The 27,917-nt window shown below is 44.0% G+C and overlaps 1 protein-coding gene across 1 annotated transcript in view; it reads left to right on the top strand.

Moving 5' to 3' along the window:
• Positions 1 to 27,917, top strand: part of DCC (DCC netrin 1 receptor) — a gene marked incomplete at both ends in the record, with an annotated part of 357,065 nt that overhangs the window by 197,178 nt on the left and 131,970 nt on the right. Inside the window, one exon of the mRNA XM_084304310.1 lies at positions 1,700 to 1,820. Within this exon, the coding sequence (XP_084160436.1) occupies positions 1,700 to 1,820 (121 nt within the window). The remainder of the gene's footprint in view (positions 1 to 1,699; positions 1,821 to 27,917) is intronic.

The following is a 27,917-nucleotide window of genomic DNA, read 5'->3' as shown; positions in this document are numbered from 1 at the left end:
CTTTCCCAAACAAAATTTATTGTGCCTCCTAGTGCGAAGAAGGAGCATTGCAGCGAGATGTTATAGCAAATTTGTTGATGCCGTGTCCCAGATTTAGGGAGATTTAAACACTTCTTTTTGGAGAGATGTAACAGTTTGTGATCCCAATCTAAATTATTGTTAATAATATCGTTTGCCAAGTGCTAACGACTTCCTTACTAACTATTGGCCTTGGAACAGAAATACTAGATCTCTTCTCCAAGGAAGTCAGACTCACGAGATTGTTAGGAATGACAAACGACGGCTATGGTCGAGTGCAAAGGTTCACTGATGAAGACAAATTTTAGTTTCTCCTTTTAAGTACTGATCTTTAAGGTTTCAGGGTACCAGAACAAGCATTAGGGAACACGTTGGTGGTGCTCCACAGAGTTACATGAGCAAAAGATGCTTTTCTTGGTAATTTTCACCCGTTGAGTCTCCCTGCAGTAGTTTCAGGTTTGTTTCAAGAAATACTTTGTCTAACTTATGGCTTGGTTGATGAGAAGAATTATTTCTTACACTGATTTTGTATAAATCAAAGGGGATTAATAATGAGAATAGTTTCTTGATATAATTAGATTTTTAAAGAGAATTTTTGCACATTCTCCCCAAAGTAACATCCCCATGCAGGACTCCCACCCCTTTTAGTTTAAATACAACTGTTATAAGCTTAGTTTATGCTGAGTTTTCCAAAAGCATTGATCTCCTGAAAGCAGTGCCACTTGTAAATGAGCTGAAATATTGGAAAAGAGCCCCCAAAATCTCAGTGACAGTGAAGATGTCCATAGGCCACGAGATGTGACTTGTTCATGGCTTGGTTCAGTGCTTTCTAATTTTTCAGCTTGTAACCAATAACATCTTTTAATTACCAATCAAAAAAAAAAAACAGTTTTAATGTGGTGTTCATGCAGGATAGATACACTCTGCCATACGCAATAGTAAGTTCAACTTTTTTTGATTATTATACATCATTGCTCATTAGAAAGCAGCCAGAAGCATTAAGCTTCCAAGGAAAAGGACAGCTCTGTTGCTGTCATGGTTATGCGGTGGTGGAAAACTGTCTCACTTTTAAATTATTGTTAATAGAAGGCACGTTTCAGCCAGAGCACACCCCTCACTCCTTTTTTTTTTTTTTTTTAACCCAAGATAATCAGTTTCTGCTTGTGCTAACAGAAGTTAAAAGCTAAATCTCTTTCAAATGGAGTAAGCGCAGAGTGACTTTTTCTGGAGGATCTCCAGGCCTCGAGCCATCAGGAGGGTTTGACCTTCAGCACAGCATTTGTTCAAAGACACAGAAGTTGAAAGTTCTTTTAAATCTTCCCTGCGGCTAAGGGCCAAGACAAAATTCAGAGCACTAACCAAGTGGTTGGCTGTAATTTTGGAGCCTAAGCCTTGAGAAAGGTGTTGGATGGACAACAAAGTGAGTCCAACCTCAAGCCCATAGACACCTTCCCTCAAACAAAATGCAAAATATCACGTGTTGAGAGATTTCTGATGAAGATTCTCGTTGTTACAGACCTTGTCCTTAGATGCCTATGTGATCTGGGGTTGAGATTGCGTGCGCAGTGCCTTTGTTTCACAGAACAGCTGTTCCATGAAGGTTTTGTAATCCTCGTTCACGTTGGCTGGTGTTTTTCTAATTAATTCTCTTCCTTTCTTTCCATTTTCCGTATTTCTCTAGGGTGGCAGCAACTTGCGGATTCTGGGCTTGGTAAAGTCAGATGAAGGATTTTATCAGTGTGTAGCTGAAAATGAAGCTGGAAACGCACAGGCCAGTGCACAGCTAATCATCCCAGAGCCTGGTAAGATGCAAAGGACACAGAATTTCAGATGCAATTAATGCTATTAACATAAAAATCCCAAGCGAGCAGCTACTATTCTTTATTCCCTTTTACTTCTCCAGCTGGCTGGCTGTAGTTAAAAGTGTGTCCAAGCTCTCAGATACTTTGAGACATTTTGTTCACTGAGGCAATTACAGATGCTGGCCTTGTCCTAGAGCTGACTCTGGAGGCCAACTAAACCTGCACAAAGAGCCAATGGCGATGCCTCACCGTCTTTAGGGGAGCTTTGTCCTCCTGAAATAGGAGAAGATGGTCATAAATGGGTGAGGTGATGGAATGAAACAGTCCATAAGCATTAAGGGATTATATATCTAGTTGTGTTAAGCTTTTGGAGAAGGTTTTGTCTTGAGGAAAGGGAAAGAAAAAACATTTTGGCACGGGGCTATTGAGCGCAGCCAACCACTGAGATCATAAGGTTTGTGTCTATGTACTAGAAGGACAAATGCTGCTCTGTTGCTCTGAAATTAATAGTCGTTTAGTTGTATGGACTGCATTATACAGCAGCATAGGTGTTTTGGTTTACTCCTTCATATTTTTTTAAGCCAGCAGAAAGATGTCTTCATCTTAAACCAGACGCCTTGTAAAACGTGGTTAAAAACCTTTCAAAGTTTCTGGGTTGTAAATGATTAATGACCCGCTCCGGGCTGCGGGATGCACTTGCTGCTTCTCAAAGACGATGCCAGGAAGCTGAGGGCATGGGAACGTGCAGAAGCATCGTTCGTTCCCTGATTTGGCCTGGGAAGAGCAGAATCTTTGCAGTCATGGAGTGATGTAGCTTGGTGGGAGAGCCCTGCCCTTGCAGGATCCTGCCAGATGAGCGTTTCCCTCGTCTCTGTGCAGTCACCAGAGGTGCTGATGAGGTTATCTTCCCTTAGGGACAAAGGTGAAAATGAGAAAGCACTTAGAAACTAGATTTCACGGGCGGAAAAAATGCCCGTGTGATATTGAGGAAGGACAGCAGGGATCAGCGAGGCATCATCCTGTTCAAAACCAACCTGTTTCCCCTTCAGATGTCGCCGTGGGGAGATGCAGGATTGTTTTGCCTTTGCTTTTTATTTTCTTTGTTTTCTTTCAAGCTGAATCTGGCATTCAGCTCATGCACTCGGATGATATTTGCATGCACGAACAACTGAAGGAAACGGGCCGTCTCCTACTGTAGGGGGGTTTAATCTGGCTCTAGGATCAGCCAAAGCAAAACTGGGTTTAACTCAGCGCCGCTCCTACCTCGTCATGAAGTGCTGTCAGTTAATTTTATACCCTGTGTTTGTGTTTATGATGCTGGGCATTGGATTAAAATCGAAGAAAATGAAGAGCAGATACTAAAGAGCTCCAGGACGCCGTTGCAAACTGTCTCCGTTTCCCTTTTTTAAGTGATGGATTACTTTTTCCTGGCTGTTTAATCAGCTCTTCAAACAATGCCACTCCAATTCCTCGGAGGTGAAGGGGGGGCCGGCATGCACAGCTGGCGCAGGAGCCAGCTACAAATGCAGATGAAGTGGTGGGGCTGGGGGGAATATTTCTGCTCTGCTCAGCGAGGGCTCTGGTGGGGGCTGGCGATGACCCAACTTGGTGGTGTGGCTTTTTATGGGAGGCTGGTCCAATAATTTGGACCATGCTGAGAGCTAACTGTGTTCTGTATGTTATCTTGGGGGATATTGGAAGTTTAACACGGGTAAAAGGATGTAATCAGTCCACGCCATCGTTATTATGCAGACGTGTAGCTTGACAGCCTCCGTTTTGACCACCATTAACTGTAGGACCCGGAGGAGCAGCACGTGAGTTGGCCTTAAAGCAAGAAGAAACGAGCTCCGACTGAGACCGAGCGCGTCCCTTGTAAATGCTGTGCTGCTAAATTGGAATTAGCCAACACAGAAATGAGAAGTGAAAGCCAAATGGGCTGCGAGCTCCCGCAGATAATAGCCTCGGCTTTCACTCTTCCAGACGTGGCTGGAGGATGCTCCAAACTCTTTGGGTAGGTGTTGTGCTTAGACTACAAAAAGCCAGAAATGTAAAATCTCTGTCCTTAGCTGAGCTCGTGGCTGAAGAGACGCTGTACTCAGCAGATTATTACGAACTAGGGTGAAAGAAGTGATGGTGGATGGGTTGCGATCCACGCATCAGGCAGCATTTCTTCTCCTGTTCCCTTTTTTTCCCATTAACGGCCTTAATGCTAGACTCCAAGCAAGAGACTGCTCACCAGTTGATAATAAATTTATAAACTGCAGCTTTAAATGCTTATTTCTTTAAAAAGCAAAGCAGTAAATAAGAGATATCAAAGGATTTCTCTTCTCTCGTAATCTTCCACCATCACATCCTGGGTTTCTCAAGCCACTTGGCTACCTGCTGGCCTCTATTTCTGCCTCGTGACCCTGCCAAAGAACAATTGCTCTGGACCTCCAGGCATGCGTGATCCTATTAAGCAGGTAAAGGAACAAACCCTACAATACGCACTCCTGGTACAAGTACTGGCAAGCCGGTTCTCAGCAAGACAAAGCAGCTGAAAGAGATCTCCGTCGGCTGCCTTATTTTTATAACTGTATAAAACCTGTTATTTGCACACCTAGAAAATGAGCAGAGAGCAGCGTGGTGGTGAATGATGGACACGCATAACTTCAGCTGAAGAGAAGATCCCCGAGGAAAATCTTCCTATAAAGAACTTCCAGGCAGTTATTTGCTTTACACCAGCAGCTCCTCATCCTTCAGATATTCAGAGGACGTATGGAGGGATTGTTTTATTCTAGCAGGTGAAAGATCAGATAAAGAGAGCCCTGAAATCATCAACGCGTGTATACAACGGGATAATTATTAGCTGTGTTTCTGCAGTAAATTGCTCACTAGACAAATCCGCAGCTTAGGAAGATGCCCTCGCTCAGAGGCTGGTAAAAGTGCTGTAAATCAGCCTTCGCTCTTGGCATTGTAATGCTTGAGCATGTCCCAAATTGGACATTGTAGGGAGATGGAGAAGGGTGCAGAGGGCTGAGACTCTTGGAAAGATCCTCGAGGGGTGAGCCCCAACGAGCTCTGAACACTCCTGCTTGTGCTCAGCTGTGTGTGGTTCAGTTTCTCATTTCCATCACATCCTTTTCCTTTTTAATTCCTCTGCTTGCGAGTTGTGCGGCCGCTTCTCATGGCACGTTTTCGGCTTAGCAGCTGGCAGATGTAACGCTTTTGCATGTGCAAGATCTTCACGAGGACTTTGCATTTGTTGTATAATAAGACTTAGGTTGGGAAACTTGTAAATTACTTTTTCTTGACAAAGAAACAGGGATGAATCAATCTTCAGAAATCATTTTCCCTGAATTCCTATTAGAAAACCATTCTGCGAGGCATCACTTCCCTTTATTCTAAGTCTCACTTCCTCCTTAAGAAATCAAAATCTATCTACGTGTTAAGAAATGGAGCTAATTTTGCCATTAAAATTCAGATTTTTAGTCTTTGCAGGTTTGTTGGAAGAGCCAAACAACGTACGTTAGTCTTGCTTGTGGTTAGTCTTAAAACTAAGGTGAAATATAAAAGCAGGGTTTTGAATATCGGGAAAAATGAGTGGAAAAAGTAACGAATGGAATTTTTTGGAAGATGTTAGGCAGGTGTATCTTCATACTAATAATCCTGGTCCTGCTGTAGCGTGGGAAGCTGCTACGTGCTGCCTCTCCAGTCTGCCCTCGATGCCCTGAATTAGAACTAGCAAATTTCCCAGGGCTCTTCCGTGCCGTGGAGGAAGATGCAAGGGGCTATTTCAGGACTCCACTTGCAAATTTCAAAATCGAATGTGTGTATGTACATATAAATATTGCTTTTTTTTTTTTTTTTTTTTTTCCTAACCCGGAGAACGGCAACTCTGCCGGCATGCGAAATCTATTTTCTGAAGGCTTATTTATTAGGCTGGTTGGCCAAAGAGATGCTACAGGGGAAACCTCTGGCAGCAAAACAACAAAAGCACCTAAGGACCTGCACGAGGCTCGGGGTTGGGAAGGAGAATGACCTCCTGAACCAACATCGTGTGGTTTTGTGCTGAGACAAGAGCTTTAACCTCCTTGTTTTAGTATGCACAACTGGTAAGCCGCTCGCGTTTATTGCACTGCATGAGCAGTAATAATCATGATAATGGTAAGAATAAATTTGGTTTATATGCTTTTACGGTGGTCTTTGCCATAACATTATGACACCTTACTGGGGATTTATCGCAGACATACGCAAAAATACGAAATCAGCAGAATATCTTTCTGGTTTAAAATAAAAAAAAAGGTGTAGAAAGGCCATCCTAGAGGTGCCCAGAAGACTGACCAAAGCTCTGCAAGGGATTGTCTTGGAAGATATTTAGAATTACTCCTTCTGCAGGTCTTCATGAACAAGGTAGGCAATCATTTTCCAGGAATAACAGGGGTATTTTTAACCCTGCCACGGGATGTTGGAAAGGATTGGTTGAGTTCCTGAGTTTGTTTCTGATTCTGCTTTCTTTGGATTTAAGTGACCTTTTTTGGAAATTTTCTACCATAACAGATTCAAGAATTGCACAGTGGAAATCAGGCAGGGAGCATTATATCCAGAGTTTTCTTCATTTTATTTTTTTGGTTTTATTTTCTGGTTTGGACCAGAAGGGTTCTGGATGTAGGGACCAGTGTTGTGAGAAATGCTCAGGTGTGAGCAGACAGAGATCTGTTCTTAAAGGCAAGCTTCGGACACAGCTAATGCAGGTAGGGGATGCTTGATCTTGTCCTAAAAATACGTAAAATACATCTTAGTTCCAAGGTGGCAGTCAGATACACACGAACGTTTGTGTTTCCTGAATCATTTACAAACGTTCTCGTGTTTTCTTTAAAAATTAAAAAGAACACAGAACAAAAGAGTGATCCAAGCACAAAGAGTCTGTAAAGACATGACAGATTTTTTCAGAAAACACTGTGAAATTTCTTGCATATAAGGGAGGAAGAGCTATTGTCACAAACACAGCTGTGTATTAAAATTGATTTAGGATAATCTGAATAACAGACAGAGGAGTAATAATTTCCTATAGAGCTGTTTACAGTTTCCAAGCCAGCCTTCCCATGATTTTGTGTTTCTAGAACAGGATATGTGTTGATAAATAATAGTCCCGGGAAACTGGAAGGCAATTAACATTTAAGTGGTGTTAATGAAAATATCACTTACCGTATATTAACTTTACGTGGTAATGTCAGAAGAATCACGAGATAGAATAAATAACTGCACAATTAGTTCCCAAACTTCAAGATGTGTCAGAATTTAATTTGGCAGGGAAGCAGAACTGAAGGGCGATGTTTGAAATGTGGAAGTGATGTAATTTCTAGGCTTGTATGAGTTTCCAGACAATTGAATGTAATTAGTATGATAGCTTCGTATCGGAACTCTTACTGCAAGTGTTCCTAGTTTTTGAATTTTTTTATTATTTTAACCTGTAAAAGGAAACCTTTTGGTCTTCACGAGTGTTATATGAATGACTGGGTTTACGTCCCTAAAAGCTTCATTTTTTTTTCATAGCAATTTGAGCGCAGAGAAAACAGGTTTTTGTGAAGAGCTCGTTCAAGAGCCGCTCCTTCGGGTTTGCGTAACCTCAGCACTTTATGTTTTCACCGAGAGCAACGCAACCTATTACACATTCAGATAAAGCTGTTAGAAAAAAATAATCCATAAAAGGCTCCGAGTCAAATTCTGGAGAAGCTCCTGGTTGAGGTGAGGTCAGCAAAGTTGCACAGGGCTTCGGGAGCGTGCTGCCACCTGGGTGCATCTCTTTGTGCCCCTGGCTGGGGCTTCCCAAGGCTTTTAGGGTGGCTGCCTGTCCTCGGTTATGAACTTTCAGGCTCCTTACAGCTCATAGGAACCTATTCTTGTGTATAAGCAGGGATTATTTCAGTTTTGCTGGAAGTAGAGGTGGCAACGTTGGTGTTGGAAGTCCCGGCCGCTCGTGGAGGTCCATGGCCCTGCGCACGCTCAGAGGGTTGTTTGCCATGGGGCTCGATTGGATTTTGTAGGTTATCTAGGCAAAGATTTTCTTCCTTTAAACCGCCTCTAAAGAAGGAGTTGGGAAATTATTGGAAGAAAGACAAACAAGTGCTGAAACTCTTTGTCTGACCCTGGTGTGCCCAGGTTTGTCTGCAGACCTCCCAGTAATTCGCTTGGGTGCCTTCTGCTCAAATGAGTTCAATTTTCCTGGTTATCTAAGGTGTCCTAAAGATACCTACATCTGAAAGCATGGACCGTTTTTGCATTCTGCAGCTGGATACTGGGTAGGAATCGAAGATATTTATGGCTCGAGTCCTTGTAGGCTTGTTCATTTGACCACGTATGGTTGGGTGACCAACTTCAGCCCTCACCTGCCATTTCCCAAGCTGAATTTCTAACTTAACTCCTCGCTCGGTCAACTCTTTCCCCCCTTTTCCCAGGCGCTGATTGTTCCCTAACCGTAACATCTTCCTTTAGAAGCACAGATGAAGTTAGACTGCAGAGCTTGCCAGTAATAAGGTCAGGAGATGCATTGTCTGCAGTCCTGAGCGCTGATGAGTTTTTATCCGTGGTGCACCACCTTGTCACCTTCGCGGCAGAAACCTATTTGCTGAGCTGCCGTTTGATCGACGATAAGAAAGGGGAAGAAACAGCTGGACGTGTTTGCTTTATGGGAGAAACATGAAATTAATCTCCGGGCATATTTGTCAGCGATATTAACTTCGTATCTTCGCTTCCTGATGGAAAGATTCAGGGAAAACAACCCCCAAACATGTCTTACACGTGGCCCTATTTAGGAAGCTGCAAGGTATTATATTGGTTTTTGCTTTTATTCCTGCTCAGGACCAACGGTACCTGACTTTTACAAAGTACTAATTTAGGGTAGAGTTTATTTGGACCTGTTCAGCCTCAGAATTAGTGCTGAGGGTTGGACAGGCCGTGCAGTGCCACGGTATCCTTGCCATCGCTGTGGATGCGACAGGGTCCGGGATTATCCTCAAATATCCTTTGTATCCCCTTAATCTGAGAAGTTATGGGGCACATTCTGGAAATTCCTGGAAGCTGCTTTCCAATCCAGTCGCTGAAGCTTGGCAGCTGTATTTAGGAGAAAATGAGCAGCCAGGCGAGCGCGTCCTTTGCTCGTGTTGAGTGATGCCTTTCCTATACCGCGTGTCACCTGTATCTGCTGGAAATGTACTTCTAAAAGGAGTACAGGGCACGTGCATGAGATACCAAAACCTGCTGCCAATATCTCTCCGGAGACAGCTGCATCGATCCCATTAGCACCTACACCTCCGATCATAAAAGGCTGTGAGCGTTGTCATCCCTTGTAGGTGTGCAAAAAGTGAATTATTTTTTTTCCAGCGTAAGATGGGTGGGAGAGGATTCAAAGAAGAAGGAGAAACTCGGGCTCTGTGCCACTTGGAAGGAAATCCATTTAATTCGCCCTGCCTACCCTTGTTGTAGCGTTAAATGTAGACCAAATAGTTGAATATGGATTTATGTAATGAGCTCACCGATCGATTTTGGGGCTGAGTTTAGGAGCGGAGAGTCTGTTAAGATCAAAACACCGCCCAGCACCAGCTCGGGGGCAAGGGGAGGACGCTTTTTCCCTTTGGGTTCTGATGCTGATTCAGACCTATTAGGGTTTTCTCCGTGGGGTTATTTACACCTGGCAGATCAGAGAGTAATAAGGGAGAAAAAAATAAATAAAAGCCTTAATTATTTAGCTCAAGCGACTCGCTAATAATTTGCAGAAGGCAATTTCTTGGGAGTCGAGGAGCCGGATCCCCGCCAAGGTGCATCTTTCATCTGCCCCTTCCCCTGTCTGGCTCGGTGGCCTCGGTTAGATGTAATTGTAATTGGTGTCTGGGCTGGGATGACAGTGTCAGCCTATCATTTCAGGGTTTAGAGCTGCACATTGGATAGCCAGATTTGTAATTATAATGTGCTTTGCTCCTATTTATATTCAGCAGCGCTCTCGCCTTGCTGTTGCTTTCCCTGGAAGGGGAAGATTGAGCCGGGGAGGGCTGGCTTGAAAGCAGAGAGGTGTTATTTGTTCCGAAAACACCCCAATTCTCGGAGGAATAGAGGGCCGAGGTGAGCAGCCATCAAAAGGTACCTGTCCTGGACCACGGAGGCTGAAATTGGTGCTGTCAAAATTCAACGCGCCGGCCCCTCCCCTAGGAAAAAGCAGAATTTTCCTCCTCTGGATGGCTGAAACGGTGCTATCAGTGCTGCAAGATCTCTGAGCCCTGCTCAGGCTGCTGCACGGAGGGTTTCTGATACAAGGACCTCTCAACCACGATTCTTTCAAGGTCCTGTTTGTCTCCAACGTACCTCCTCTCAGCTGCGGTTGCATCAGCGCGGTGACAGATCTGCACAAGTCAGCGACCTCCCAGCAGCGGAGTGGAGATGAGAATTGATTTCCGCAGCCTCTGTCACTCGCCTCGCCAGGGCAGAAGTTAATTTTGAAGAGGTCCGAGGAAATGATGGGGTGGAAGTGAGCCCTGCTGTCTGCGTCCACGGCAGCGTGGAGCTGGCAGCCTGGCTCTGGCCAGGACCATCCTTTGCAAGCAAACACTTAATTTCACATTCAGGACATTATCCCCTTCAGCCCATTTAATATTTTCCTTTTCACTTCATAACATTATCTTTATTCACTCAGAAGGATTTCTGGTTCTTTGTCATGGGTCTACCTTCTGCAGGTTCTTTAATGGAATTAGCATCCTTGCCCCCGAATCGCAGCCGTAGCCAGCGCACGGCACTGCTGCCTTCTGCCTAATGGGATTTGGACCAATAATCCCAAGGGAGTGGCCAAATCCCTCGTGGATTTGGGGGTGAAAGGTGATCCCACTCCCTTTCATTTCCTATTCATGGGGCTCCTGTCTGTGGAGAGAAATATCAGTCAGAGCAAAGATTAGGTTCGAGAAATTCACACGTTTCTCCATTTGGTTTCCTAACGCCCTGCCAAAGAGGGAAGGGATGCCTCTAAAAGCATTCACAGCACACAAAAAAATGCAGTTTGAGCATGGAAAAAAGTATTTTTAGGATGACAGTTACTTCCCTCTATACTGGGCACCCCAAAAAACCCTAGCATACATCGGGAGCCCTCGCTGTGTCCGCTGGAGCAAAGCAGGACCCTCGCTCCCAGCCAGACCTGAGCATCCCCTGCCTGAGGAGTGCTGGACACAAACTATTGTAGTGTCAGCTATTCCGGGCTCTAAATTATCTCCTGCATATATAGATTTTGGCTTAGCCACATTGACCTCAGGTGGCCGCGTTCCTGATTTACGGCGGCTGCCTGGGACTGAATCCATCTCGCGGGAGCAGAGCCGTGGTGAAGAGCCGTGCCTTGGCCTGATGTTAAAGAAATCAAATTTTCAACCCTCTTGCATCGATCTCAGTAATTCTGCTGAAATTAAGGGCAGGCAACTGGGTTGGTATTTATATTTTGGAAACCTCTTTTGGTCAGCTACTTTTCCAAGGTAGGCTACCGAGAGAAGCGCCGCGGTGCCGTGCGTGCGCTCGCCGCCTTGGCACGGGGCTGTGGCTTGGAGGGTTTTGTGTCTGCACAGCACGGCTAGCTCCCTGTAGAAGAGTCTAACAAGGATTACAAAGACTTTTCTTCGCGGCTCATAATAACTGATTCTTTTTTAAAGCGGGATTAAAGAAAGCTTAGGTAGTCTTTGTTTACCTTCTTGTTTGTTTTCGCTTTCGGGTTTCTCGTTTTCTTCCCCCCGTTGTTTGTAATTTAGTGTATTATGGTGGATTTCTGAGCTGTTCGGAGATATTAACAGTTTCATTCCAGAAACAGTTGGCAGGATTTTCCCTGCCAAAACCTCAGGATCTTTCCTCCAGGTAACAGCAGCTGTTCCCAGTTGTTGTCATTTAAAACATCTCCGCCGACGGTTTCGGTTGAATAAAGCAACATTTTGCTAATCTCGCGGTGTGGCAGAAAGGACAGGAGTTTGGAAGCATCTGTCGCAGCTACAAAAGAAACAGGAATTGGGTAAAAAGCCCAGAAATCAGGTGAGGATGGGTGCCTTTTGCAATTGCTACAAGAAATAGAGCATTTAGGGCCGTGGCACGCTGGTTTGCATGGACTGGTGCAGAGAGCCCGACCCTAAGTCGCCTACGATGGAGATTCAGGTCCATTTTTTCTGTATGGGAAATAATTGCTGAGGGGAAGGCAGATGAAACCTGCTGAATGTAATGACTTAATTAGGATGATGTTGATAGATCCCCTCCAGTGGTGGTACTTTGCCCTGGGCAGTGCAATATTTGGGGTATGGCCCCGGACACCAAGGCTGGAGGGAACACCCTTTAGTTCCCACCCAGACCTGGAGCCCAGAAGCACGAAGGAAAGTCTTTGCCTGTGTTATAGCTGTTAAATGTTATCATTTTTCAAGCCAGGTGATGAAATAATAAAAGCGAAGCCAATTTCTATTACCCGTGACCAGATAAAAGTACATAGCTAAAAATCATAAATTAAGACGAATCTTCCTTAAAACAGCTTCGGCTGAAAAAGCCAGATTGCGGTGGGAGAAGCGCTGAGATTCACAGGAAAGTCGGGGAAATGATCAGAGCTTCATCAAGAGGAGATGGAGGGAACTGGAAGGTTTTAATTTAGAAGAACAGAAGACACATGATCCCAGCTTGCAAATATGCAAGCAGGAGTGGGAAAAGTCCTGGCATCTCTATCACGAAATGTCCCTAAAAGCAGATTTTTGCTGAACATCTACCAGGAGTCCATTGGTGCCTGAGGGCAGATGGATGGACAGAAGTGAAATTCCCTGAGAAGTGAAAGAAGAAACCAAAAACGGTGGTAATGGGGATAAGAAAGATGCTGTGAGCCTGCTCCTTTTTTCACCTGGTCTCAGGACTTTTTGGTTTTCTTCTTTCTCAGAGCTCGGTGACAATGTAAGCCCGGTCTACCAGGAAGAATTCATCTCATTTCTGCCTTGACTTCTTTGGGTGGGAAGCTGCTCAGCGTCAGAACAACTCGTTTGGAATTAAACTATGATGTGCGAGATGAGAATCCGGCTTATTATGTTTGTGTTTTTGCAAGGTTTTAGTACTGAGCTGGCTTTCTGACATCTATCTTCCTGTGTAATTGCCTTACAGTAGTAAAAAAAAAAAAACAAAACGCAAACCCAACCTGCTGATATCTCCAAATTAAGACATTTTTTCAGCACGTTGAAGGCGTTTTTTGCAATGCCAACTTGAAATCAGGCTTTTTCAGGGAAATCTAAAGCCATTTTAAAACGTAATGTTGCATATGTAATCTTGTGTGCTTGCACTGCTGTGGTTGCACCATGGCTTTCAGCATTGAAATCCCATTAAGCCTTGCCTTCAGCACGCAAGGAGGAGCTTTTTGTTGAAATCCGCAGATAAGCAAGCAAAATACAGCTTTCTCCCCCAAAGTGGGTTCAGTTTAGCCATGGACTTAGTCATTTTGTCTGGTTTTGTTCATCCTCAGCGTGGGATGGGGGAAAACGAATCGGTTTGGGTGCTAAACTGTGCAACCCTTACTCCAGCATGTCCTTTTGGAGGAAATGGTTTGGGCAGGAGCGGTCCATGCTGAGGATTTCGGATGTAGCTATGGACCAGGGTGGAGAAGCTGCAGTTTATTCTGTCTCTGGAGCAACACATGGCCACCTGAGTGAGCTTTTCACTGCCTTGGACACAAGGCTTTAGGTCAAAGGCTGTCCTTGTAGCAAAGGTTTAATGGGGTGATGCCTGCCCACTGCCTGTTTTCCACCAAAACGTTTATTTTGTGCCTGCTCCAAACCAAATTTCTTGCTCTCCTTCAGCACAGCCTGCCCAGGCTTCTGCAAATCCTCCGGCTCCAGCCCTCACTTTGTTCCCCTTGTCTGCAGCTTGGCCAGCCCAGGCACAAGAGCTGCATTTGCTAAGCACACGTTTAGTGCCCCATTGTTTTTGGGGTCTCTCCGTGCCCCGCTGTGCTCCCCCGTGACGCCTTTTCCGCCGCCGCATCCCATTGTGCTCCGGGTCGGGGCCTCTTGAGCCTCCTGGCTTAATAACTTCTCTGCTTCCCCAGCCAACGTTATTAAAATATATTTAGTATTCAGGGATTGAGATCCTGACCTTCTCTAATTATTGACACCTATTTAATTTCTCCTTTCATCCGTGGCCAAGCCTGGTACAGCTGCTGTGGCACATGTATATACATCATTGTTGCCAGCACGAGCTGATTGGCATTCATGCTTGAGTGTCTTTTTATTTTCTCCTTGGATGCTGGGAGCAGCCTGAGTAGCTCGGAAACTAAAGAGCTTCATCTATTAGGCGTGACAGATTTGTATTCAGCGGTAAACGCCTGACCTTGCTCAAACTCCCTCATCCATCGCCATCGTCCCCTCCCAGATGAAAGATTTTTTGCTTCCTGCCGGTCGCCTTGGCAACGGGGCGAATTCAGCCCGGGAGAATGGCTAATAAGAAAAGATGTCGGGTGTAAGGATGAGAATGCATCGCCAGGAGCCGCGCTCGCTGCATGCGGACACACCAGAAGCTTTCACGAGATGGATTTTAAAGGCAATGCGATACGGGGAGCGTATTCACATCACCCTGCACTTAAACAGGCTAAGAAATGAGCTACAATACGCCCTCCTGCTGGAGAGCAATGCATTTTAGCCTTGAGTTTCATATGGGTACGTAGCAGGGATTGAGCTCTTGAGCAATGAAACTTGACTTTTGGACCTGGGCACTGAGTGGGCGGGCTGTGCCCATCACCCGTCACCACCTCCCATCCCTGCCCTTCCTCCCCTTGCACCATCTTGGCCAACGTGCCTCCTTAACCCCTCACCAGGACTGTTTTTTGATCGTTTCCCACCTCAGTGAAAGTTTAGACTTTGCACTGAGCCAGAAACATCTTTGGATATCCCGGCTATCCCATATCATATGTTGCCTTGCATTTATTGCATCAGGACTTGTTGAATGTCCTTGTGCAACAGGCTGAGATCGGACATCTCCACCAGTTGCTTCTATTTCAATCTGGATAATGTCTGTATAACATATTTATATGGTTATACAAAACCACACGCAATTTTTTTCGCATATTGAGTGGTTTACTCCATCGTACAAATTTTATCTTGACTAAAAATTAGTCATTCAGTTCTCGTGATTCCCGTTGCACACTCAGATGAACCATTCACACTCCATAAATGAGGACCCTTGGCTTCTCTGGGTCATTTGAGGGTTTTTGGGGGGGACATTTAGGGTTTGCAGGGCCCCGAGGATCTCCCTGGCAGCCTGCTACAGTTGCTTGCATGCAAACAGCTGTCCTGGTAGATAGAGTTGAGGGTTGGGCAGTGGGGTTGGGGGCCCTGCTGGGACAGGGGAGATGGGGGGCACCCAGGGCTCCTTGCCCACCCTGACAGGTCTCTGAGTCTGGGAAAGAAAGGGTGAAATTGGGAAAAGAAAGTACGATTGTGGTCTTACTGCAAGACGAAGTTCATAATTAAATAGATACCACGTAATTAATCAGCTAGGAAATCCTCAGGTTGAGTAGCTGGCTTGACAGAATTAAGAAAGACCAAAGATGAATCATTTAAAGCAAGACACGAAGAATTATTTTGAAGAAGTAAGCTTCTTCTGCTAACATGGACGCGGTCAGCTTCAGAAGGGAAGGAGGACGTGCTAGGAGGGAAAAGAAAAAAGCTGCCTGGTGCTCTTCTTAAAAACATAAACACCATTCACTGTCAATACAGCACATGTTTAATGGATTAAAATCAAGTAGCTCTTGATACTTTAATGACAGGGGAATAGTCTCTGGGTTGGGTGTCTTGGGTTGGGTGGAGGTTGTCACTGGGACGGATGCTGTTCGATGCCTAAGAGTGATGACCTGAAAATAAATAGGAGCTGCTTATCACCGGAGTGAAATGGGTTTGAGATGGATACACAGCGTGATTTGGCCATCGGAGCAAGCTAAGCCTGTTCCAACGGTATGTTTTAACTCGAGGCAATTATGAAATAACGCACGCAGGAATAAAGGAGTAAGGATTAAGAAAGGAATAAGGAAGTCGGCAACATCTGGTGAAAGCAAAAAGGACAGAGGAGAAACAGTGCATTCAGACAAACCTTTGTGAGTGCTATGAAGAGGGTTAATTAATGAATTAATTACTAATGCTGTGATGTCTCCCCATTGCACCACCGAGGCTACGTCTCCCATCAGCGTTGGGTGGCTTTCTCCAACTTTTGTTGGCTTTCTCCAAGATACCTTCCAGCTAGACCCAAATCATCGAAACGCAGTGTTGTGTATACTATAGGAATTAAATTAATCTATTTTGTTATTCCTGTGTGGGAAGCCAAGATAAATAGCCTTGTACTTTGTGAGTCCGGTGTTACGTCACTGCAGGGGTGCGATGCTGAAATCTGGGGGATTTTGGTTAGGTTGGCCCCAAAAAAAAGGATAGATGGCTGTCTGGTGAGGGAGTATCACAAAACATTTTACTGAGTTGATTCAATTTTAATTTTCATCTAATTGGCAAAAATGAAATTACGTTCAAATGAAATGAGCCTAGAGGAATACTTCATGCTACTATTTCTAAAGGGAAAGGCAAACATTCAGCAAAAGAATGAAGAAAATTCTGAATTTGTAGAAATTTCTGTTTTCCTTGGGAGTAGAATTAAAATTCATTCAGGTGGTTTGGGGTTTGGGAGAGGAAGGGTGGTACAGGTTGGGGGGGAAGTTTTTCTCTTTCCAGCAGCCTTGGCGGGGAGGCAGGAAGGCATGTGTTGCTCTTCCTGCAATACAACAAAATTCGTTGTTCGTGTTGATAGATTGAAGAGAGTGTAGGTAGCTGAATTACACAGGATGCCTTCAGTGAGACCAGCAGTAGGAAGGGATGTGATTGTCACGTTTAATGAAGTGTAGGGTACTCTCATCTATATGATTATTATTTTTTTAAACGCGGCGCTGAAGATGCCATTATAGAAAACTCTTCTAGTATGGAAATCTACCGAGTGATGGAGGGGGAGAAGATAGAGCTGATGCTAGCAGAAGGAAACTATTGAAACAAATAAATCCTACTAAATGTTTAAATTAAAAAATAAAAAAACACGCAGGGAGATGCACAGGTACATTTGCAAATCTGTTTGCAGACAGATGCTCCTCTACAGAAGCTATAATGCAAGGTCTTGGCGACCTTGACAGAATTTGCTGGGGGCAGTCTCTGTACAAAGAGGAAAACACTCTTTAATAATTTTTCCAATATGTTAGTCACACCCTGGCTTTCACTCAGCATCAGATATGCATGAGTCTTTTCCTAGCATTTCCTTTTTCGTTAAAACTATCGGGCTGTATTCTGCTCTCCACATGACTTATTTTGATTTTTTACTGGGAGCATTGTGCATCTTTTTTTTTTTTTCTTTTTTTTTTTTTTTTTCTTTTTTCTTTTTTTGGTGTAACAAGAAAAGGGAAAAGAGCCATGTCCTCTGCTGAGCCGTTTCGGATCCGTCCAGGCTGGTTGATGCATTATGGATGCTGGATCCCAAAGTAGGCTTGTTTGTTTTGGCTCTGCTTCCAGGACCCTGGTGCCACAGAATCAATATTGTTTAACGTCAATCTTGCCAGTGCTTCCTTTCTTTGGGGAATGAAATTAATTTTCTTCAACTTGTCACGTATGGGACGACAGCGTCCCCCCTGACCTACCGCTTGAGTGTATGCAATTATCCTAAGAGTGGAGGTTGTGAAGGAAACAGCTTTTAAAGCATCAGACATGGCAGCTCTAGGACATCAGCAAGCGCTAGGCTGAGCCGGCTCTCCCATGATACTGCCCAGTTTCTAACCTATGCTGAACAGAGAAAAGGTAGGTTTTGTATTTTTTTTTGTGTACGGCCGGCACTCAGCTGCTCCTTCCCAACTCATGAAAATCCCGTTCCGTGTCGAGATTCCTTGGTGAAAGTACCTAAAAACACATGTGCATTTTGGTCTGTGATTTATTGGCTTGGTCATGCAGAGTGTGGAGTTAGGAAAGTGTAGAAAAATAGTATTTTGTCATTTTTTCTGATAACCTTATAAATTATCTTTACTTCATTTTTTTTTTTTTCAACATTTGATATAAAATGGATTGCAAGCAGACCCTTAAAAAGCTGTCCATAGCCCCCCTGCACACCCACCCACCATGACTCCTCTTAATCCCATCTACATTTGAGTATTGAAGCTGTCGTCTTCCACTTTCAACGAGTTGTACGTCCTCATTCCCAGCCCTGGGGTGGTAGAGGGCAGCGGGTTTTTGCTTTGTCTTCCCAGTTTTGCATGAATTTCTTGGGGTTGGAAAATGGAACGGCTTTTCTGCTCTAGGTAGATTATTTTCTTATCAGTTCCTGCCAATTTCTATTCTAACGCTTTGGCTTTTTTTACCATCCTGCCAGCCTTGGGAGAATTATTCTAGTGTGACCACTGTTTGAATGTACTCTTTGGTGTACTCCTGAGTTGTGCCGGAGGCAGTTTGTCTGCCTGCCATTTCTTACATTACCCCAATGACCCGAGAAAGAAAGCACAATCTGTAAAGCAGAAAATGGTATACTGTTTAAAGGAGTGTTTTGCATTTAGCCAGACTTCTTCTTTTTTTTTCTTTTTTTTTCTTCTTTAACTTTATTTGAATATATGAATTTAAACCACTCACTTTTCATTTAGGGACCACCACAGAAACCCAGCCAGTTGCAGCTCTGCAGATGTGGGTGTTATTCTCTCCTGCATTTCCATTCCTAAGGAAAAAGGAGCAAATATTTTACATTCTTATCCTCAAGAGAGCTGAATGCAGGCCACTATGACTTACCTGAGGGTAACAAATGGTATCCAAGGCAAATTTGAGCTGGGCTTGGTGGGACTGCTGGTAAATCCAGACCCTATTCAGCTCTCAGGATGTGTCCATGCTGACAAGGGAAATGCAAAACCATGCTTTATGCCTCTCTTTTTGTGCCATTGGAGAATTCATCGCTTAGTTTTTATCCTTCTCTCTCTTCTGTCTGGTCCTTGCTCTGCCTGTGACCAGTATGATGGTTTAGGGTTTTTTTTTACCCCGTACGCGGATCACTCACTATTCCTCAGCTCGCTGGCTCTTCACCTCCCCAGTTTGTGTCTAATAATTTGCCAGAACTGGGAAAAAAAAAAAAGCTAGAGCTTCCTTCACCTGTACTGTTTTCTGCAGACAGGGACATTGTGGTAATGCAGCTCTATGTTGCTTTGAGTAGGTTGAGGTTTTTGTAGGATTAGGCCCTTTGCAACGTGGCGTTAGGCTTTCTGTGAACCAGACTGCTTCAGAACCGCAATAAAAAACACAGTGAGTATAGAGTTTGCGTTGTCCTATGCCCTTGGTGATATTTACAAAGCATAATATAATCATCTTCATGTGGGTTTGATGACTTTCAGCCAAGTGTGCGTTAACGGCAGCACTTGGTAGGGCATGTTTCAAACCTTGGCAGTGCCCTGTTGGAAAACGCTACCACTTCTAATGAGAAACTGGCTGTTTTCTGCTCTGTAGAAGACGGTTAACACATGGGAGAAGAGCAAATGTTTGCCAGCACCGTCGTGTGTTCCCCAGAGAGCCAGCTCCTGCCTAAGTTACGGGCCTTCACAAGGCCTTGTGGTGGGGAGTACCTCGGCAGGCCTTGAAGGACAAACACATGAAATGGCTTCTGTGCTTAGGTTTTGATTTCATAAAATTTCTTTTCTGATGGGAAACTTTGGTTTTGGGAAGATTTCTCAAGCCTTAGGAGCTTCCTCATGCTCCAGGGGGTGATCTTCCATGCCTGTAATAGCCACCAAGATGGAATTTTCTCTCGTTATTTGACATTTTTCCTCCCACTCTTCCCTGTCTTAAGGAAGCTTCAGGGCTAGTGTCTTCCTCACCATCCGAGATCAGATCTATTCCTCTCTTTCAAGCAGTGCTATTTTCAGAGAACCCAATTCCAATTTCCTAAGGCTACTTACTGCCTGAAGCCGACAGACACGGCCCTTTCCCAGGAGATGACTTCCAGTGGAGCATCTCATCTCTGGTGCGTGCTCCTTGCCTTTATTTTTGCAGGCTCCCAGTTCAACGAGACAACTTGTCTGCTCCTGAAGGTTACTAGCTGCTCACCTGACATTTCTGAGCACAACATGGTATATTTTTTTATTATAACACACGATAAAAGCTTATGCACGGGTCGGGAATACCCCAAAGACATATCTTGTGGTTCTTCAGCTCCTCGGGTCTTGGCATAGCCATCAATTACCAGCTCTTTGTACAAAGGTCCAAGAAGAATGATCTTTTCTATTTTTTCGTCATCTATTCCTTCACCTCCAGTCTTTGTACAAAGAATTCTCAAAGGCTTTTTGATTTTCATGCTTACATGGCCATACTCTTTGTGGTATCGCCAATACCGTGATGATCTTTGTCACCACAATGTCAAGGACTCATGAGTTTTTAGGAAGTTGGCTGTTGCTTTTTTTTTTTTTTTTTTTTCATTTTAATGTTTCTTCCTTTCTCTGCATTAAATGTGTTTCTTTCTATTTATTTTTTTGTGTGTGTAAAAAATGATTTGTTTCCACTACTTTTCTTGCTGTTTCGTATTTTCATTAGCATAGCTTTATATGCTAGTAGCACTTCCAGTATTCTTTATCAACCACATTTTTATCAAATAAAAATTCCTGATTTATATTATAGCCCCTATATTGCAGGGAGTCATAGAATTCAGTATGTTCAGTAAGATCTGTAAAAAAAAAAAAAAATAGATATTCTGAAGTTTTCTGTTGTTTCTTTCTCCTTCAAACAAAACTAAACAAAAACCCCCAACCTCATCCCACTTTAAAATCTCAGAGTAATTTGTTTCTCTGTGTAAATAAAACATGAAAACCTTTGTATCATTTGAGAAGCAAAAAATCTCTTCTCAGAAGTACGAAATCTTTATGTAAAGAAGAGTCCATTATTCCCCTAGTTATTCAAGCGGAGGATTTCCATGCAGCTTGTGGAAAGACAGGGGGAAGAAAAATGGGCAGGTTTCCTCTCCGTGGTGCCAGGCCCTTTTTCACGATGCAAAATGAAGTTTCAGCCTTTAAAATTTCAAGCCCTGCCTAAACATAAATGTCCATGAATGGGTGGACAGCTCAGACAGCTTCTCTGATGCACCGACTTGTGCCGTGGAAGCGAGTTACTTGGAGAGGTCGGAGATTTTGGTGGCACAAACAGTTCTGCTTCGTGCTCCTTGCAGCCTGTGCTGGAAGAGAGCTGGCGGTGAAATATTTAGCTCCATTTTCCCATCAGTGAATAGCTGGAAAATAACTCCGCTGACGGGGGCTGGTGATTGTTTACATCTGAGTGCAATCTTTGGTGAATCATCTTTCATAAGTGCTGTGGGGAAAAAATTATTTATTTTTTCTGTCATCCGAACTGCAGCTGGAAATACCTCAGCTGGAAAAAAACTTTTCTTGTGCTAGAACTGACTTCATCATGTTTTGTTCCGTTGCCTTGTTTCAACTTTTCCCATTGTAATGCTGTATTTAGCAGGTTCCCACGTACACCAGTGTCTCCTGTTATCGTTGCATCCAAGACCGGTTGCGTGCCATGATGGGTAGGCTTTGGGGGGGGGTCCATCGAAGCATCCTCCCCCAGCTCCTTCTCCCTTTTTTCCTTGAAAAACGACTAAAGGTCTCAGGCTCATCCGAATGCAGAAACGTTTCTCTCGCTCTTTTATCTCAAATTTCTTCTCAAGACAGGAAAACCACTTCTGCCTGGCTCTGAATAATAACGGAGAGCACGGAGAGCCTCGCTGATATCAAAGCGTTCGGGGTGTAAGCACAGCTCAGTGTGAATAAGGCGATCATAATTCATCCCTCCGACATCAGATGCTTTCCTGTAATTTTTAATTCTTTATATATTCACATGGGCCTAATCTGTACCTTCAAAAGCAACAAGGTGCTTGCCCTTGGCTTCAGGGCGAGGAGGTGCCCAGGCATTCCTACACGGGCTGTTTGAAACTCAGCTCTAGAGGTCTTAATTTTTCTATTTTTTTTAAACAGTTTCTTCTCGCTGCTTTTGTGTGTTAGAGGGCTATTCCCTCTGGTACCAAACTTAATGCAGGGGAATGTAATAAACTAAAAGCAAATTAACTGTGTTATTCCAAATTCTCTGAGCTCGTACAATCAGTCTTGTAATTTTCAAAGGATGCAGTAGAAAACTTGCAAGACTAATAATCATAATTATTATGAATAATGAATCCTGAGATTATTACACAATAAAAACACGCCCTCCCATGCTGTGTCTTACTGTTCAATTATTTAAAGCTCCCTGACAATTATAAACTCCCTTTAAGTCTGTCTCCTTGTATGATGAGGAGCTGTAACCCCAGCCACAGCAGCTTTTTTATCATTTCAGTTCAAAATAAAACTGCATTTAATATTTCAAAAAGATTTTTTTCTTTAGTCCTCCATATTTTTTTTTCTAAGAAATACTGTGTTGGTTTTTTTTTTTTTTGGTTTTTTTTTGCAAACGTTATCAAGGAGAAAAAGCAAGCAACATTTCAAACCGAAGTGCTGTGATTATGTTCTCCCAGAAACAGAGCTGGGGGAAGAGGATTGTGTCGCCTTCTTAAAAAAAAAATAAAAATTAACTGTACTAGAAAACTGAATTATATATTAATATTTGTCAATTTGATAAGAATTCTGTTGATTCAGCTTAAAGCACCAAACGGCAAACTTCTCTAACTCAGCATGGTAGAGCTGCTCAGCTTCCCAGCATTTGTCAACCCTGTCCAGGCATTGCAGGTATCTCAGGGTTTTCTTCAATTTTCCCAATTTCCTCATTTTTTTATTTTTATTTTTTTGAGAGCCGGGGGTGCAGCAGGACCAAATTTCTTGCGGAAATTTTTTCTGCAAGAATTCATGACTTTAACCCAAAGAATTTCCTCTGAATGCCCCGTGTGGCTATTCAGTAGAATTATTTCCAGATCAAATTTTAGCTCCCGTGTAAAGCAAATAGCTTCAAAATGATTTTTTTTTTCCCCTGTACCGAGTAAAATATTTCTCCCGTTCGATCCCCCATATCCTTCCCCTCACCAAATGCTGGTGGGTGGTTCTCTGCTGAGAAATTGCGACCTAATAGGTAAGGAGAAGGTTGGAAATTACAGGTGATTGAAGAGGGAATTAGAATGGTAGAAAGCCAGCAATTTTTAAGATGCTACTGTAACTACCACCATTATGTCTAATTCTTTTTAAGTCTATGGCAAAGTAGATAATGTTAACAAAACTATTAGTATCACTGCACACGGCTATAAATATCCTGTTGTCTCAGAGTAACCGCTCTTCTAGCAGGGCACGGTGAGTTTCATTAATGTACAGATTAGTTCTGCTGCTTGCTTGCTTTTATCTATAAATTCAATATTATAGAGAAAACGTATCTGAAGAAATATGTGTTTGTGTTTTTTTTTTTTTTCTTCAGTGCTTTCTACTCTGATAATGGTCTCGGAATTAGTATTCAACCCATCCGATTGCTGCTTTTCCGCCTGGCTTAGGTGGGGAAATGGTTTTTAGGAAGGACACAACCCTGCCATCTCCGACTTTGATTCCTGTGATCTGCCACCGAGCTTTCTAATGGGTTTATTAGAGATTGTAGGTATGAATTCTCTGGCTGGGAATCCTCTTAATTACTAATTTTCTTTGGAGCGATTGCTCTGGGGGCGATGTAGCTGATGAAGCCTGCTTTCCTACAGACTTGCATCCTTCAGGTTCATGCCTTGGACCTGCAATAATCCCCACTGGGGTCCTTTCCTGACCCCTCATCCCCTAAATTTCATGCCCCACCATGAAGAAATGCAGTAATAGCCATCAGTTTTCTGCCCCCAGAGCAGAGGCAGCTACGTGAGCACATTTTGGGTACTTGATGCAAGGCTGACGTTGGCCAAACCCGTACATAAGGCAGAAGAGAGTCACTGAATTCCCTTTGAAGCCTGGGACACCACATCCAGGCATTGACTTTGATTAAATGCTCAATATTTCATTTTTTTTGAGCTCCATAATCTCGTCTGGATTTCGGTTAGAATTGACCAAAAGATGACAGATGCCACAGAGGCTTTAAAGGACGGGCAGATAGCATGGCTATTGTTTTCTTTCCTTAAAAATATAAAATGGTAAAAACTGCCATGGAAGATGGTCTCGCACAGGCTTTGATCTAGGACTGAAAACCTTGGTTGCAGGAGTACGGAAATTGCTCCTAAAGCCCTAAATCGATAGATAAATTGAGTTCAGTCCGTACTCAGGACCCGTTAGGGTCAGCGTTCATCTCTGCAGTGTAGCAGCCGCTGCAAGTTCACTTCTCAAGGCCGATGGACCGCGGAAGGCAGATGACAAGAAGCCCTTTGGTGTTTTGCCTTCCTGGTATCCATCTGTCCTTTGAGTCCTGGTTAGGTCCCCTCGCCGGGACACCGACTGCTTCGGTGGCTGTTATATGCTGGAGCACAGCAGTGCTGGCACCTCTGCGGGGCTGTCCTTCTGTCCTCCTCCCTCTGCCTGTCTCCTGCTATGTGCATTGCATCAGTGTGGCCTTTTGGGGAAAGAAATGCTGGATCTGGTGCCTTAGACATGCCTTTAACAGAGAGGATGCTTTGGGTAAGCGTAAGCCAGGAGCAGGACTTTTTATTTTCTTTTTCTTTTTTTTTTTTTTTTTCACATTTATAGTAAAGCTATTTTGCTATGAATAATTTCCAATGGAAATAGAATTATTTTCTGGCTCCCTCTTCCCCCCAGCACAACAGACCTCACCCTTCCCATCTCCCCCCAGCCCTGCTCGTAGATCTGGAAACCGTAGGAAATTTCTGTGCGAGGAGAAAGAGCAGGTGGTGCTTTTGGCCCCAAAACTTCAGGGTTGTGAGGCACACCGTTAGCTCTTTCGACCTGGTGTGGGCTGATCCAGATTATTTAAAATCTCGCTTTCTGCATTCCAGGAAACGTGGAGTCAGACGTTTCTCTCATCTTTGGAAATGGGCACCCATAAGCCAGGCAAAAAGGGTTTGTTACACAGCCGTTTTTCTTCTTTTTCCATCACCGCCTTGGGCTATCTGATTGAAATTCAGATGGTTTTGGTGCAGGTCAGAGCTGGCTCCCTTTCAGACAAATACTGTCTCAATGAAGACCAAAGATGAACTAACGAGTGAGTTATCTTAGTTTTCGCCTAGCCAAGAGGTGGCAGAGGCCAATTTTTGCAGCTCACAGAATCCCAGGCTGGTCCCAATGACCTCAGGTTTGCTAATTGCTCTGGGAATGGGCTTGTTGCCTTGAAACTGTTCCCATCGTGTACCAGCAAGGACGCTCACTTGGATTTTTTGGAGCTCGCGAGCTGCCAGCAACCACAACATGATGCCACGGTTTTGCTGCCGGTGGAGGTGCGTCAATTGGGAAGACTACTCGTGGGGATTTTAGAGAAGTTCTTCAGAGAAGAAGCTCTTTCCTCTTGTGCTCATTACCAGAAAATATGAACTGCTACACGACCGTGTAGGCACTTAGCTTATAATTCTTCACTTCTCAGACGAGGAAGAAAGGTGCAGAAAGTCTCGCCTCGAAAGCATCGCCATTAGCTATGCGTGGCTGCCCCCCAAATTCATGCTAGTGTCATTAGTTTTGATAAATAATCCACCGAGCAAATAAGGAAACATATGCCGCCTTCTGCTAAACCTTTGAGTAACACTGAGAGCTGAATAACGATAATAAAAATTAGGAATTATAAAAGGCTAATGTGCCTGGTGGAAGCCTGAGCTACAGAAAATGGTTAATTTATTGTATCATGTTTGAGAAAAATTAGGTTCCTAGGAATCCAAAACATAAGAACTGAAATACAGAGCAAGTACCTCGGTTAGCCAAATTAAGGGAAATGCTACAGAGAAAAAAAGCGATGCTGAAGCAGTTTGTTGCTTTATTTTTTGTAGGATTCTTAGCTCTGAATCTTGCCTTGGAATTATTATTATTAAATCAGTTATAAAGTACCTCCTTGCCACATGGGACCTGTTTGGTCCCATTTTTTATTTTTTTTTCTGAAAGCAAAGGGTGTGGCCCAAATATTGAAGGCATCAGCAGACGTTTAAATCCTGCCATCAGCCTGGGCCAGGTTTGGTGAGGAGGCTCCATCCCTGGAAGAGCAGCCAGGCGTGTGCTGAAGCTTCAAGTGACTTGACATCAAAACTTGAAGTCTTGTGTCCATCCATCAGCAAAGCCTTATGGAGTGGGGTAGGTCAGTGTAATTCAGACATCTTTCTTATAAGCTTACATAAAATTTGACTGAAGACCTTGAAGGTCTCATCGGTCATAATGTTGGACTTGGATGGCCACGTGCCTCTGTGAAGAAAACTTGGGCTAAACGAGAGATTTAGAGATGGGGCTTGAAGATCGACAACTCAAGGTGTGAGTACGTAGTCTGCCTCCATGGAAAGTCTCCAAAATGAGAGTACACAAACTTCAAATTCAGCAACACGTTATGGTCCACCAGGAGGTGCTCCATGCTCACACTGCTTTGGGGTGCAATTTTGGCCCAGGGGGGCAATTTTGGCTCAAATATAATTAAAGTTATGCCACCTTCCTTTGAAAATGGCAAGATACTTCGAAATCGAAGATGAGAAAGCTATGCCAGAACACTTCCTAAAAGGAGTTCTTCTTTCTCAAAACGACTGAAATGTTCTCGTGCTTTCAAAGTTCTCCCCTTTTCATTTTTGGTCTTCAGCTCAAAGTATTATTCAATTTTATGTTAAATTCGTGAATTGCTCAGGGCTCGGTTTTAAAGCCAGTTAAACTTTTGCCAAAATAAATAAAAAAAATAGCCGACCTTTGAGCCTCTGGCCCAGTCCTTCCTAGAAACAGCCGCTGCAGCGCTGAGTTCACTTGCAAAAATAATGAACACGCTCCTAGTCCCTTGCTGCATGTTGAGTACCGTAGATGATGGCTCCATTTATGTTTGCCGTTTAGCACCGTCGGTATTTGACCACGAAATGCCTTCCGAGTCCCTCGGCTGCCTTAAAACCCTTTGCTTTCTTTCTGCTTTTTCTGTGGGCGGCAGCTATCGTTCGGTGGCTCGGAGACTAGATGAACTGACCAGCGGCTCCTGGGGGAGCGTTCGCGGGTGATTGAATTGCTTGCAATCAACAGCCCCCCCCCTTGTTTTTCCCGGTGACTAATTGGTGATGACAGATGTCACCCGCACCGTGATGCCCTCGCAGCACCCAGGGGGAGAGCAACAGAACAACCGAGCTGATCCCAGCCCTGGATTTTTAAAATATTTATTATATTTGTGCACAGTGTCAGTTAGTTAATAAGATCTGTTGACTACGTAAGCAGCCATTAAGACTGATTTTTTTGACTTTTTTTTTTTTTCTTGTGCACGTGAATAGCAGTTTTATAGTCTGTAAGAGGAAAGGAGTTTCTCTCCCATGGAAGAAGAGGATCCTGAGGATCTTCAGCACATCCCTACTCATCTCATCTCATTAAAAGCTCCCTTCTGTAGCACTGACAAACCTGATGTGAGTGAAATTCCGGTAGGTCTAGGATGTATGAGCAATGGGCTTGCGCTGTGTGCTGTTGTTGGCGGAATTTACCCCAAAGCTTTGTAAAGGGCAGTGAAATGGGGGTTGTATGTCAGAGAGGAGTTGGTAGCATCCTCCTCTAACGTCCCCAGCCCTCCCCTTGCCCTCATGTAGTGTCAGGGGCACGGAGAGGCTTCCAACACGATTATAGGATGCAATTCTCGACGTCTCCTAAGCCTCTAACTATTTTCCATTTTCAACACGCTGCTTCGAAAGCGCCGCTGGGCTGATCCTGGGAGGTGCTGAGTCAGGAGAGAGCTCCCCTTACAGCACCACCCGGCGTTGTTGACACCCATGAACCTCGGTGATTTATAGCGAGGTTCGTAATGTCATAAAAGAGGCATAATAAAAATTAGTACCGCATGACTTGCTTCGAAGAACATCGTTACGGCACCGAGCGATAATGAAGAGCTGCGCGAGAAGCCAGAAGGGAGGAAGTTCGTTTGTATGGCAGCGAGGACAGATCTTTTAGTTGGGAAATCAGCATCACTGCAGATGGGCTGAAAATTTTGAAGCATATGCTGATGTACCCTGACG

This window comes from Netta rufina, assembly GCF_964035555.1.
Source record: "Netta rufina genome assembly, chromosome: W".
In the NCBI taxonomy this organism is placed as follows: Eukaryota; Metazoa; Chordata; class Aves; order Anseriformes; family Anatidae; genus Netta; species Netta rufina.
The sequence above is the reverse complement of the archived record's forward strand: the minus strand, read 5'-3'. Positions and strand labels throughout refer to the sequence as shown.